This window comes from Haliotis cracherodii, unplaced genomic scaffold (assembly GCF_022045235.1).
Source record: "Haliotis cracherodii isolate W230 unplaced genomic scaffold, xgHalCrac1.p SCAF_11, whole genome shotgun sequence".
NCBI lineage: Eukaryota > Metazoa > Mollusca > Gastropoda > Lepetellida > Haliotidae > Haliotis > Haliotis cracherodii.
In genome coordinates, this window is record NW_027266266.1 from 39,870,093 (window position 1) to 39,885,630 (window position 15,538).

General features: G+C 45.5%; 2 protein-coding genes across 2 annotated transcripts; one reads left to right on the forward strand and one right to left on the reverse strand.

Annotated features, from left to right (window-relative positions):
- The first annotated feature begins 127 nt into the window (after window positions 1-127).
- Window positions 128-4,011, forward strand: LOC139455093 (GATA zinc finger domain-containing protein 14-like). Its single transcript, XM_071236663.1, has 5 exons — window positions 128-190; window positions 1,192-1,440; window positions 1,826-2,990; window positions 3,052-3,654; window positions 3,776-4,011. The coding sequence occupies exons 1-5, from the start codon at window positions 128-130 to the stop codon at window positions 4,009-4,011; spliced, it is 2,316 nt and encodes a 771-aa protein (XP_071092764.1).
- Window positions 4,012-6,629: 2,618 nt separating this feature from the next.
- On the reverse strand, window positions 6,630-6,965 carry LOC139455094 (keratin-associated protein 10-12-like). The gene has a single exon (XM_071236664.1). The coding sequence runs from the start codon at window positions 6,963-6,965 to the stop codon at window positions 6,630-6,632; it is 336 nt and encodes a 111-aa protein (XP_071092765.1).
- Window positions 6,966-15,538: the final 8,573 nt, after the last annotated feature.

The following is a 15,538-nucleotide window of genomic DNA, read 5'->3' on the forward strand; positions in this document are numbered from 1 at the left end:
ATTTTGAACAAAGTCACTTGCCGAAGGCGACAGTCTGTCTGTCTGTCTGTCTGTGTCTGTCTGTCTGTCTGTGTCTGTCTGTCTGTCTGAAGTTGTAAGGTTCATCAGTGACGCTGTGCGGGCGGAGATGACGGAGGGGCATGACGGTACACTGTTCGTCACACCTTTCCGTAACCTGCAATGTCGAGTCGTGAATCATGAATGTTAGTAAACGGCTCACAACAGCAACACGTTGTTTAATTGACGATGTGTTTGGTTTTCCAAATTTAATTAGTTTAATAATATGATCCATTTTAATCATTACTAAGAGGGGATACATAGTTTTAAGTAAATGAAATAGCCACCAGTGTGAAATCAACATATATTCATCATTCAATCACTCCGTGTTAGTCCGAGTACAATATTTGGTCGCACATCAAAGGGATACATTATTATTCTCGTCGGTGGAACGTATAGACGATTGTTTGCTTGTTTGTTTGTTGTTTAGCGCAGCATTCAGTATTTAAGCTATATGACGGCGGTCTGTAAGTAATCGAATCTGGACCAGACAATCCAGTGATTGAAATCATGAGCATCGATCTACGCAATTGGGATAAGATGACATGCACCAACCAAGTCGGCGAGCCTGACCACCCCATCCCGTTAGTCGCCTCTTACGACAAGCATGGTCTCCTTTTACGGTAAGCATGGGTTGCTGAAGACATATTCTCTATCCGGATTTTCAAGAGTCCTACTGCTTAAAAACAAAAAACACCGCCCGACAGATTACGGAGAAACACAACATTGCCCGAGAACGTTTACAAACAGAACATCACCAGCCAGAAGGTTGACAAACAGAACACCACCATCCAGAACGTTGACAAATAGAACACCACCAGCCACAACCCTGACAAAAGGAACACCACCCGGGAGAACACTGACAAACACAACACCACATAGGGGGACACTGACAAACAGATCAACCCCAGCCAGAACGTTGACAAATAGAACATCGCCAGGCAGATCGTTGACAAACCGAACACTACCATCCAGAACGTTGACAAATAGAACATCGCCAGGCAGAACGTTGACAAACAGAACCCCAGCCAGAACGCTGACAAACAGAACACCGCCAGGCAGAACGTTGACAAACAGAACCCCAGCCAGAACGCTGACAAACAGAACACCACCATCCAGAACGTTGACAAATAGAACATCGCCAGGCAGAACGTTGACAAACAGAACCCCAGCCAGAACGCTGACAAACAGAACACCGCCAGGCAGAACGTTGACAAACAGAACAACACCAGCCAGAACACTGACAAACAGAACACCACCAGCCAGAACGTTGACAAACAGAACCCCAGCCAGAACGCTGACAAACAGAACACCGCCAGGCAGAACGTTGACAAACAGAACCCCAGCCAGAACGCTGACAAACAGAACACCACCATCCAGAACGTTGACAAATAGAACATCGCCAGGCAGAACGTTGACAAACAGAACTCCAGCCAGAACGCTGACAAACAGAACACCGCCAGGCAGAACGTTGACAAACAGAACCCCAGCCAGAACGCTGACAAACAGAACACCACCATCCAGAACGTTGACAAATAGAACACCGCCAGGCAGAACGTTGACAAACAGAAGAACACCAGCCAGAACACTGACAAACAGAACACCACCAGCCAGAACGTTGACAAACAGAACACCACCCGGGAGGACACTGACAAACACAACAACACCCGGGAGAACACTGACAAACAGAACAACACCCGGGAGAACACTGACAAACAGAACATCACCAGCCAGAACGCTGACAAACAGAACACCGTGCACCAGCCAGAACGCTGACGAACAGAACATCACCCGGGAGAACACGGACAAACAGAACATCACCAGCCAGAACGCTGACAAACAAAACACCCCCAGCCAGAACGCTCACAAACAGAACACCACCCGGGAGAACACTGACAAAAAGAACATCACCAGCCAGAACGCTGACAAACAGAACATCACCAGCCAGAACACTGACAAACAGAACATCACCCGGGAGAACTCTGACAAACAGAACAAACCCAGCCAGAACGCTCACAAACAGAACACCACCCGGAAGAACACTGACAAAAAAAACATCTCGAGCCAGAACGTTGACAAACAGAACATCACCAGCCAGAACGTTGACAAACAGAACATCACCCGGGAGAACACTGACAAACAGACCACCACCCGGGAGAACACTGACAAACAGAACAACTCCAGCCAGAACGCTGACAAACAGAACATCACCAGCCAGAACGTTGACAAACAGAACATCACCCGGGAGGACACTGACAAACAGAAAACCACCCGGGAGAACACTGACAAACAGAACAAACCCAGTCAGAACGCTGACAAACAGAACATCACCAGCCAGAACACTGACAAACAGAAAACCACCCGGAAGAACACTGACAAACAGAACATCACGAGCCAGAACGTTGACAAACAGAACATCACCAGCCAGAACGTTGACAAACAGAACATCACCCGGGAGAACACTGACAAACAGAACATCACCCGGGAGAACACTGACAAACAGAACACCGCCCGGGAGAACACTGACAAACAGAACACCACCAGCCAGAACGCTTACAAACAGAACAACACCAGCCAGAACGTTGACAAACAGAACATCACCAGCCAGAACGCTGACGAACAGAACACCCCCCGGGAGAACACTGACAAACAGAACATCACCAGCCAGAACGCTGACAAACAGAATATCACAAGCCAGAACGCTGACAAACAGAACACAGCCCGGGAGAACACTGACAAACAGAACAACACCAGCCAGAACGTTGACAAACAGAACATCACCAGCCAGAACACTGACAAACAGAACACCACCCGGGAGAACACTGACAAACACAACACCGCCCGGGAGAACACTGACAAACATAACACCACCAGCCAGAACGCTGACAAACAGAACATCACCAGCCAGAACGCTGACAAACAGAACATCAGAAGCCAGAACACTGACAAACAGAACACCGCCCGGGAGAACACTGACAAACAGAACACCACCAGCCAGAACGCTGACAAACAGAACATCACCCAGGAGAACACTGACAAACAGAACAACACCCGGGAGAACACTGACAAACAGAACACCATCAGCCAGAACGCTGACAAACAGAACACCACCAGCCAGAACACTGACAAACAGATCAACCCCAGCCAGAACGCTTACAAACAGAACAACACCAGCCAGAACGTTGACAAACAGAACACCGTGCACCAGCCAGAACGCTGACAAACAAAACACCACCCGGGAGAACACTGACAAACAGAACATCACCAGCCAGAACGCTGACAAACAGAACACCACCAGCCAGAACACTGACAAACAGAACACCACCCGGGAGGACACTGACAAACAGAACAACACCAGCCAGAACACTGACAAACAGAACACCACCAGGGAGGACACTGACAAACAGAACACCACCCGGGAGGACACTGACAAACAGAACAACACCAGCCAGAACACTGACAAACAGAACATCACCCGGGAGGACACTGACAAACAGAACATCACCCGGGAGGACACTGACAAACAGAACAACACCAGCCAGAACACTGACAAACAGAACACCACCCGGGAGGACACTGACAAACAGAACAACACCAGCCAGAACACTGACAAACAGAACACCACCCGGGAGGACACTGACAAACAGAACACCACCCGGGAGGACACTGACAAACAGAACACCACCCGGGAGGACACTGACAAACAGAACAACACCAGCCAGAACACTGACAAACAGAACATCACCCGGGAGGACACTGACAAACAGAACATCACCCGGGAGGACACTGACAAACAGAACAACACCAGCCAGAACACTGACAAACAGAACACCACCAGCCAGAACGCTGACAAACAGAACATCACCCGGGAGAACACTGACAAACAGAACACCACCAGCCAGAACGCTGACAAACAGAACACCACCCGGAAGAACACTGACAAACAGAACATAACCCGGGAGAACACTGACAAACATAATACCGTCCGATAGAAAGCTGATAAACAAAAGGTACAGAACTCTTTCCGATAGGACACTGTCAGAGAGACGGAACGGAAGTCTATCGGATAAAACACTCCCAGAATGAAAGAACGACGGACGGATCACTGCCATGGAAACGAAAAGCAGACAGAACACTTCCAGACAATATATAAAGGACAAAACACTCCCAGAAAGACCGAACGACGGAATGATCACTGCCATGCAAACGAAAAGCAGACAGAACACTTCCGGACAAAGGACGCACGACATGGCGTACGGAACTTCACCTGACAGCACCATACAGGCCAGGCCAGGCCGACATAAACAAGGCAGTGTAAGATTACAGTGAAATTATGTGAACTAGCAGCCCAGAAACCCACAATGTGCTAATATATCATTTGTCAGCGGACTTCCTCTTCATGATGGAGAAATGTACGATTTGAGAGACAGCTACTGTCTAGAGTTGACGCATTTGGTCCTCTGGTTTCAGCGGTGTGAAAGGGTCTCTACAGTCTGGTACAAGGTTTCCGACGAAAATAAATGCGGTGATAAGAACAACGATAGACTAACATCTAGTCTCTGAAATGAGCATATCGTACAGAAAAAAACAGTTGTTCAGTTATCTTTATAAAAATACAATAAAAGGGAGCCCAGTGACAGAGCTATAATTTCTTGGAATTTTACGACACGTGTAAAGGACCCTATCACCCATCACTGGCATTCACAAACATTTAATTGCTGTAGTCATATGTTCATTTCGGTACAGTAATATTGTTATGAATATGTACATGACAACACTGCAGTAATCTACACTTGCCAAACATTAAAGACTTGCATGGGTTGTATCTGATATTAATATATTTGTATCAGGGTCTGTAAGAACAACGAGTACGTCCTTTATGTGTGTGTGTGTGTGTGTGTGTGTGTGTGTGTGTGTGTGTGTGTGTGTGTGTGTGTGTCTGTCTGTCTGTCTGTCTTACCTGCTTGTGACAGTTTGATCATGTAAGAAAGTATGCACATTCATTTTATTTGCTGGTTTCTTTGTTGTTTTACGCCGCACTCAGCAATATTCCAGCTATATGTCGGCGGTCTAGACCGGACTGTCCAGTGATTGACATCATGAGCATCGATCCACGAAATATCCAAGTCAGTGTTTTCATGACCCCAGCGAATCATGCAGACAGAAGTCCACTAAATACCGGCATGTAATTAGGAAATCATAATCGTCCTATGATTTCACAGTGAGCGATATGACGTGATGTGTAGAACGAAAGTCTTGCAAAGCTTGCTTAGTTTTCTTTAGGGCTGCCCACCTCATGTTAGCTTACAAAGTTGCCCTGCTTATATGCTTTCAATGCCTGTCATATGGTCGCGTGCTGTAAACAAACTGCTTGAGCATATACACCGCCCTATTTTGTTAACAGGCTGTTGTCGGTGATTCCGTGATTCAGACCGACAACCCATTCAAAACACTGGACTAAACCCATGCCGCTTCACTCAGTATATTTTCTGGCAACAAAGAGTTTGGGTTTTATTTAGTCATGGTAGAATGGACATACTGTTTTCAATGTAGAGCTAGGTTACCTGTAGATTTAACCGCACTAAATTTAATATTTGAAACGCACGCTGCGCGTTCGTTTCCAAATTCAATTTAGCGGGGTTAAATCTACATTGTACACACAGTATGTTTATCTCCTAATTCTAAGCAGATAATTTTCACTTAACACATATTCGCTTATATTTATCAATCATAATGGGAGGGCGTGGTGTGATTAACGTGGAAGCTCTTCGTGATTTATCTGATTTTGTCCTCTTGAGAAGCATGGCAAGACTCAAGTTGAAAACAAGGCATTCCACTGTGTCCTTTAACGAGCCAAAGATGTGGGACACAATCTCAATGTCAATGTTGATTTTGTTGATGGTTGATTAGGCAGCGCTTCCTGGGAGAAGTCCCATTCGCAACATAATCATTCAACATTCACAATATTATTTTAGCTTGAGGGTCAGTGGGATTTCAAAGGTAAGTCTAGATTCCTCCAATTTATGAAAATGAAACTATCTTCTCGGTTCCTTCTTTTTGTCTAAGACAACATAACATACTACTCAAAACAGTTCAAGAACACCCGATTCTTTCATATCACTACAGTTAGTCTGTCACGCCACGACAGACTAATTATACTAATATAAAAGAATCGGACATGACATGGCACGCCATGACATGTCAACCGTTGTAATATGAAAGAATAGGGTTATCTCTTACTTCTTTTGAGTAGTATGTTTTTATTTCCGATACTAAATCATATAAGTGATTGTTTAAGACTTGATCGCCGAATGAAGGGGTCATCTGAGGGTTTCCTCTTCGCCCACGAATTCCCAAATGATAGGTGAATAAGCCTAAGTATATCGGCCCAGTAACAGGATCGTATGGGCAGACATAGTGACTGAGTGAGTGAGTATAGTTTTACGCCGCTTTTAGCAATATTCCAGCAATATCACGGCGGGGGACACCAGAAATGGGCTTCACACATAGTACCCATGTCGGGAATCGAACCCGGGTCTTCGGCGTGACGAGCGAACATGTTAACCACTAGGCTACCCGACCGCCCCGTGGGCAGACGTGGAGGACTGGTGACACAGAGGACTGGTGACATAGAGGACTGGTGACACAGAGGACTGGTGACACAGAGGACTGGTGACATAGAGGACTGGTGACATAGAGGACTGATGACACAGAGGACTGGTGACACAGAGGACTGGTGACATAGAGGACTGGTGACATAGAGGACTGGTGACATAGAGGATTGGTGACACAGAGAACTGGTGACATAGAGGACTGGTGACATAGAGGACTGGTGACACAGAGGACTGGTGACATAGAGGGCTGGTGACACAGAGGACTGGTGGCACAGAGGAGCCCTGTAATGCCATCCTTCATCCAGTGAGGTTCTGAGGTTGCAGTAAAGACTGTATTGCTACACACCATTACTTACCCAAGCGACCCGTGAAGATTCCGGGGTAGAATAGGTCTTCAGCAACGCATGCTTGTCGTAAAAGGCGACTATGCTTATCGAAAGAGGCGACTACCGGGATCGGGTGGTCAGGCTCGCTCTCTTGCTTGATGCATGTCATCGATCCCAATTGCGTGGATCGATGCTCATGATGTCAATCGCTGGATTGTCTCGCCTCCCACAAATGATTCAAAATGATTATGCTGTTTCCCACCTTGTCGGGTTGTAATGTGAAGTCCGAACACTGAATGTATTGTGCATTTTTCATTTTGTTAAAAAATAATAAAATTGTGCTCTTTATGTTTTCATTTTATACCTTATTCATTTATATATCTGCATTTGATTTATGTCAAGGCAAACGTGTTCACTCTTCCGGCGGACTGGTGTATGTCTAGTCCTGATCCACTATAGTCTTAATACCCATTGCCTGGAGTTTGATACCATTGTTCTCGGTCTGGTGATATAGGGGCGGTCGGGTAGCCTAGTGGTTAAAGCGTCACGCTGAAGACCCGGGTTCGATTCCCGACATGGGTACAATCTGTGAAGCCCATTTCTGGTGTCCCCCGCCGTGATATTGCAGGAATATTGCTAAAAGCGGCGTAAAACCATACTCAGTCAGTCAGTCTGGTGAAATATAGTTCCGAACAATACCTGCCGACAGAGTGAGAACAAACCCTGCCCCCAGTTCCCCGTGGTCCTACTGGGTGTGCAACACAAGAAAATTGACGATTAATTTGGATCAACAAAATACTTGCTCAAATGAAACTTAGGGACAATAATACACTGTTACAAGTTTCAGTTATGAAAAAAACCATCTGGTTTTGCTTGTATAGCGGAAAATATATCAACTCTGGCATTTTATCCAAAAATATAAATTGTCACAGAAAATGTTTGAAACATATAAACAAATGATTATGTGAAGATCAGGTTGTTGAACAAAAAGAAATTGTCAGCCATATTGTTGCAAGATTAGGTTAAAAGTGAAAAAAATATCTGGTTCTGCGGGTATAGCTGAAAAAATATCTAGTTTCCATACGAAATTCCAGGCCCCCTCCCCACACCTTCTTTAAATCGCCCCCAATGACAGTGAGTCTACAAGTGATATACTGCATTTCACAGCAACTCGCGGCCAACGCGACGAGATCGTTATGTTCAGCCCTGCCAATCACCAGTCACCAAACCAGACAAATGATGTGTATTAACACTATCTGTGTAATCCACGTTTTCTTCAACAAAAGCAGTAAATTAAAAACATTTATCCCATTTTGAAAGTTTTATTTCATTAAGGGCACCTCGCTCGACAAATCCCGTGCGTGATTGATGTAAAAAAGAACGTTGTGACAGGTTTTGTAGGAACAATTGATTGTTCATAAGACACATAATTAATTACTTTATGATGTTCTCCGAAAGGTTCGAATATTTGATGGATTTGTATTTCAATAAGGATAATATACCCTGATAAAGAAATCTTCTTGTACATTAAGACTACTCAAATTATGATAGAGATATCTTTTGAAAATTATTTACTGTACCCCAGTAAAGATGAAGTACCCTCTACGGACATTTTATTGAACTATTTATAGAACTACAAAAAACATGAATAAACTTATTTGACTTTAGGGTTTAGGTCACAGTTTGTAGCTGAAATTGACACACATCATATCAAAAGCAACCGATTTCCGCAATGCTTGACACAGCGCATCAATCTGTTACTGCAGATAATCCATGATATATGACAGAACTTATCCTACAAACGTTTGACACCCTTAGTCATGGTTGAAGGCGAATCTGCTCATACGACTAATTTGACACATTATACTATATCTGAAACTGTACTGTTACGTGTCGATTCCTAAATTGAAACAATATGTTAACCCATAAATCTATACGTAAAAGAACCAAGTGTGAAACCAACAAACAACCAACAAGTAGTATACAATCAACAAATGTATTACAAAATGAACTAGGTTTACAAATCAATACAAGTTACTGCACATCAATTACAATGACAGTACGCAAAAGAGTAGTAGTACAATATTCAATGGCAATACATGATATGATGGCGGTGGTCAGTATCAAATATAAAAATACAGTGGTGATATATTTACCCAGTGGAGACCGTGGTCAAGCTTTCGAGATGGGCTAGACAGGGATCAGAAATGATGAGCGATCCTCACTTGAAAGCTGGTTCCAAAGCGATGAAATGCGAGAGAGATACGTAAACACGCTCTTGTCTCATTATATGGTCCGAACCGGAAGTTTACACACCATACAAGCATCTAAATAAAGTAACTTCCTGACAACTGATCACTGCCTAAAGTGAATCTAAACAGAAATACAATAACACAGTTACAATCACTGCTCAACAACAAAATACACTGCCATATAACAGTCCCATATAAGGATAATGCGTTTTACAAAACAAATCAGAACAGCAATACCGATTTCGTTTGGTAGAAAACATAGTTTGTTTCAATAACAATATGAAATTTGTTTTAGGATTCGAGAGGAGCTTGGTTAGGGTACCCATTGTACAGACCTCCAGGAACAGCGAATTTGCGAGTGAGTGAGTGAGTGTGTGTTAACGCCGCTTTGATATGTTTCTTGTTTTACGCCGCATTCTGCAATATTCCAACTACATTGTCTGTAAATAATCGAGTTTGGACCAGCCAACAAAGTGCTTAACATCATGAGCATCGATCCACGCAATTTGGATACAATGACATGCATGGACCACCCGATCCCGTTAATCGCCTAAAATGACAAGCATAGTCGCCTTTTACGGCAATCACGGATTCCTGAAGCGTTTAACGCCGCTTTTAACAGTATTCCAGTTATATAAGGACTCAGGCGTTTGCCACTTTGGTTAAACCCACGAGCACGGGTATGGTGCTGACAAACCTATACAAACATAATACGGACGAACAGGGATTCGACCTACAATCATTCTAGCGTGCCCAAGGGACGCAACTCTGCACAGTGAATTGCACGCCGCTTTGGACACTATGTCAGTCGCAGCATCTCAAGACTATGGTGCGAGCAGACCAAGGATCCCCATCGGGCGAGTGTTGGAATCGAACCCACGATCTGCTGGTCCTGGCATGGCTAAGGGACGCTACTCTACACAGCGAAATGCGGAGCCGTAGTTCACGTCATGACGCATACTTAAATACATCTCATGACAAAACATTATTTTCCTTACAAAACAACAGTACAAGAAGCTGGATATTTTTTCATGTGTAATTTGTCTTGAATTAAGGGGAGAGTATACAACCGCCACACAGAATATATGACTTGGGGCTGTGGTTGTGTCGGTTTCAGCGCCTGTCATGCATCATTCTGACACTGATGGCTGTACATCAGCATCTCACAGATGCTCCAGAATGGGGGACCCGCGTTAATTGTGTTAAGAAGCATAATAATACAGACAAAGTTGTGTGTGCCAACGTCATGTTGATTAACGCGTAGGGTGGACCGGGTTTATATGCACATTAGTCTGAGGGATCCTCCAGTGACCGAATATGTCTAGTCATCTAAACAATTAAAGATTGAAGTTTGATTCCATAAAGACATTGAGTGCGTTGCAAAGCGCGAATGGCGTGCAGGCGTTGTACAGCGACCCGCCTAACAACAGTGCGCTAATTTTCAGCCGCTTGGAAGAGAAACAGTCGCTGGCTTAGGTCGCTTCGTTCTCAAATCAAAATGGCGGCTGACTTTGACAGCGGAACAAAAAATTCTTGACTGGATTAGTGTGGAAATTAGCAAAGGCAGCTAACACCCCATCTTTCTCAGTCCGTCCACATCTTCAAAGTAGTAATAAATTTCATCAGCTCGTCATCGAGCCTCTTCAAATACGTTCTTCATTACGTCAAGGCAACCAAGCGGTAGTTGCGCCGCCATTTTGGAAGATTGGGCAAGCGCTTCCGACCCCTGTATGAGCGATTAATTTGCTTTCTCAAAGAGATTCGTGGCTTGCAACGAGCCCATTGCGTGTTACTGTGGATGCGGTTCGTGTATTAAGTGCTTGAAGGCGTGAGTGGAGTTAATAATGGTGACATGTTCATTTGAGACAGATTGGTGTCGCACAACCGACTGACAATCCAGCCAACATCTAGAAACTTTGTCCCGTTTAAACTGTTAATGTCGTCTTACCTTTAGACCTGTAGATTAAGCATTGAAGGTACCATGTAGATTGAGGTACCATGCAGGTTGAGCTACCATGCAGGCTGAGGTACCATGCAGGCTGAGGTATCATACAGGCTGAGGTACCATAAAGGCTGAGGTACCATGCAGGCTGAGGTACACTGCAGGCTGAGGTACCATGTAGGCTGAGGTACCATACAGGCTGAGGTTCCATACATGCTGAGGTACCATACAGGCTGGGGTACCATACAGGCTGAGGTACCATGCAGGCTGAGGTACCATGCAGGCTGAGGTACACTGCAGGCTGAGGTACCATACAGGCTGAGGTACCATGCAGGCTGAGGTACCATGCAGGCTGAGGTATCATACAGGCTGAGGTACCATACAGGCTGAGGTACCATGCAGGCTGAGGTACACTGCAGGCTGAGGTACACTGCAGGCTGAGGTACCATACAGGCTGAGGTTCCATACATGCTGAGGTACCATACAGGCTGAGGTACCATACAGGCTGAGGTACCATGCAGGCTGAGGTACCATACAGGCTGAGGTACCATGCAGGCTGAGGTACACTGCAGGCTGAGGTACCATGCAGGCTGAGATACCATACAGGCTGAGGTACCATGCAGGCTGAGGTACACTGCAGGCTGAGGTACCATACAGGCTGAGGTACACTGCAGGCTGAGGTACACTGCAGGCTGAGGTACCATGTAGGCTGAGGTACCAAACAGGCTGAGGTACCATACAGGCTGAGGTACCATACAGGCTGAGGTACACTGCAGGCTGAGGTACACTGCAGGCTGAGGTACCATACAGGCTGAGGTACACTGCAGGCTGAGGTACACTGCAGGCTGAGGTACAATGCAGGCTGAGGTACACTGCAGGCTGAGGTACAATGCAGGCTGAGGTACCATGCAGGTTGAGCAACCATAGAGGCTGAGGTACCATACAGGCTGCGGTACCATGCAGGTTGATCTACCGTGCAGGCTGAGGTACCTGCAGGTTGATCTACCATGCAGGTTGAGGTACCATACAGGCTGAGGTACCATGCAGGCTGAGGTACACTGCAGGTTGAGGTACCATGCAGTCTGAGGTACACTGCAGGCTGAGGTACCATACAGGCTGAGGTACCATGCAGGCTGAGGTGCCATGCAGGCTGAGGTACCATACAGGCTGAGGTACCATACAGGCTGAGGTACCATGCAGGCTGAGGTACACTGCAGGCTGAGGTACCATGCAGGCTGAGGTACACTGCAGGCTGAGGTACCATGTAGGCTGAGGTACCATGCAGGCTGAGGTACCATGCAGGCTGAGGTACACTGCGGGCTGAGGTACACTGCAGGCTGAGGTACACTGCAGGCTGAGGTACCATGCAGGCTGAGGTACCATGCAGGCTGAGGTACACTGCAGGTTGATCTACCATACAGGCTGAGGTACCATGCAGGCTGAGGTACCATACAGGCTGAGGTACCTGCAGGTTGATCTACCATGCAGGCTGAGGTACCATACAGGCTGAGGTACCATGCAGGCTGAGGTACCATGCAGGCTGAGGTACCATGCAGGCTGAGCAACCATAGAGGCTGAGGTACCATACAGGCTGAGGTACCATACATGCTGAGGTACCATGCAGGCTGAGGTACACTGCAGGCTGAGGTACCATACAGGCTGAGGTACCATGCAGGTTTAGCAACCATAGAGGCTGAGGTACCATACAGGCTGAGGTACCATACAGGCTGAGGTACCATACAGGCCTAGGTACCATACAGGCTGAGGTACCATGCAGGTTGAGCAACCATACAGGCTGAGGTACCATACAGGCTGAGGTACCATGCAGGTTGAGGTACCATACATGCTGAGGTACCATGCAGGCTGAGGTACCATACAGGTTGAGCAACCATAGAGGCTGAGGTACACTGCAGGCTGAGGTACCATGCAGGCTGAGGTACCATACAGGCTGAGGTACCATGCAGATTGAGGTACCATGCAGGCTGAGGTACCATACAGGCTGAGGTACCATACATGTTGAGCAACCATAGAGGCTGAGGTACCATGCAGGTTGAGGTACCATACAGGCTGAGGTACCATACAGGTTGAGCAACCATACAGGCTGAGGTACCATGCAGATTGAGGTACCATGCAGGCCGAGGTACCATACAGGCTGAGGTACCATACAGGTTGAGCAACCATAGAGGCTGAGGTACCATGCAGGTTGAGGTACCATGCAGGCTGAGCTACCATGCAGGCTGAGGTACCATGTAGATTGAGGTACCATGCAGGTTGCAGATACACCGTATGTCCCTTGTAGAATTACCTAACTGTCGTTGCTAGAGAGCCATATGTTAATGTTATATTGTATTGTTGTTTTGGATGGATAAGCAGTGTTACTGTTGTCCAACGTCTGTGATATGATCATGGTTGTTTTACTGTCCTTTGTTGACAGAACTTGTATATGCTATTAAGTTGATAAATGATAAAGTATGGGAGTTACGACCAACGTAGCACTACGATCGCTTTGGGGAACGGGTTCCTGTCCTTTTTCTTTCTTTCACTTTTCTTTCATTTTTGGAATCTCTTAAGAACAAATGCCTAAACAAGCTTAACATTGCCTGAAATGTTTCCGAATAAATTAAGCTTATGTATTGCTGATATCCAAATATCTCAACAAAACACTTTAAACAAGGTCTTCGACACATTCTCAATACCTTTAGGGTTGGTATAAATCAACGAAGGTTGGACTTCAAAAGCTCTTCTAAGGTTTTGCTTGATGTTCAGAATAATGCAGATCCTGTTAGCAAAACAAGGGAATGTATTACACCCGTCTAGTATAGATATCATGTAGCAGAGTACATGCCGTAAACAACACACATCAACAGACTAACACTGTACCAGACCCTCTGACCACAATGACGCCATTGATATTACGAGAATCCCTTCTGTCCACAAGGCCGCCCATGATATTACAAGGGTCCACTCTGTCCTCAATGACGCCCATGATATTACGAGAGTCCTCTCTGTCCACAATGACGCCAATGATATTACAAGAGTCCACTCTGTCCACAATGACACCATGATATTACGAGAGTCCACTTTGTTCACAATGACGCCCATGATATTACGAGAGTCGCCTCTGACTACAATGACGGCCATGATATTACGAGAGTCGCCTCTGTCCACAATGACGCCCATGATATTACGAGAGTCGCCTCTGTCTACAATGACACCCGTGATATTACGAGAGTCGCCTTTGTCCACAATGACGCCCATGATATTACGAGAGTCGCCTCTGTCTACAATGACGCCCATGATATTACGAGAGTCGCCTCTGTCTACAATGACACCCGTGATATTACGAGAGTCGCCTTTGTCCACAATGACGCCCATGATATTACGAGAGTCGCCTCTGTCCACAATGACGCCCATGATATTACGAGAGTCGCCTCTGTCTACAATGACACCCATGATATTAAGAGGGTCCCTTCTGTCCACGAACGGCAAGCGAGACGTGAACTGTTACATTGTCACCGGTGTTGCCAAGAGCATGTTCAACACGACTACGGTTGACCATGAGTTCAGCCTGTACAAGTTGACCATCTGCTGCCTTTTTTGCTGGAATTGTATGTTCAGTTGGTCCCGTTCAGGTCAGTTCAAAACTAAGACTCGAGAACATCTTCGGTCTCTTCAGATTCTGGTTTTGTGGCGTTTTCACCTGTCTGTTTCAACGATGCGGCGATTTCACTTGTCTTGTTTGTGACAGAGTATGATACAATAGTATCGTCAGACACCATTCTGTCGAGAGGTTCTGTTGTAGAGACTTGGAACGAAGTCCAACTTTGGCTTCAGTACCAAATATGGCCCTGTATGGTGATTGTTTAATACCAGAATGGTGGCTGGTTTTTTTTCTTCGGAATTGTACAAAACAAAGTCCACAGGCCAATCTGTTGTGACTTGTGTCACATAACATTTCTTTGCTTTACCTGTACGTTACCTCTTGTTGTTTTTACTGTTGAATCATTGTCCCCCTCTAATCAGATTATTTGCTTTATATATTTTTTAGTATTCTTACACAGTAAACTTCGGTTATAATGAACTCAAAGGGACATCTAATTGTTGTTCGTAATAACCGTATTTCGTTCTAAGCAAATTTACAGAATATATACAACAAATGGCCGGGACTAAAACATAAGTTCGCTATATCGGTCGGTTCATTGTAAGAGTGTTCGTTATGAACTTAGTGTAGTGTATACGTATTTCCGAACACTGGTCGTTTTTCCGTGATCAACGGATAGTTCGATAAAACAACGGGTACATGTTAATTAATTTCGTCGACCCAAACAAACAAAAAGAAATGTTGAA

Excerpts from the sequence above, each read along its gene's own strand:
- LOC139455093 (XM_071236663.1), top strand. The coding sequence starts at position 128 with ATGACGGAGGGGCATGACGGTACACTGTTCGTCACACCTTTCCGTAAC. Across the intron at positions 1,441-1,825 it reads AGAACACCACCATCCAGAAC|AACGCTGACGAACAGAACAT; the intron begins GTTGACAAATAG and ends TGCACCAGCCAG. Across the intron at positions 2,991-3,051 it reads TGACAAACAGAACATCAGAA|CCAGAACGCTGACAAACAGA; the intron begins GCCAGAACACTG and ends GAACACCACCAG.
- LOC139455094 (XM_071236664.1), bottom strand. The coding sequence starts at position 6,965 with ATGGCATTACAGGGCTCCTCTGTGCCACCAGTCCTCTGTGTCACCAGC.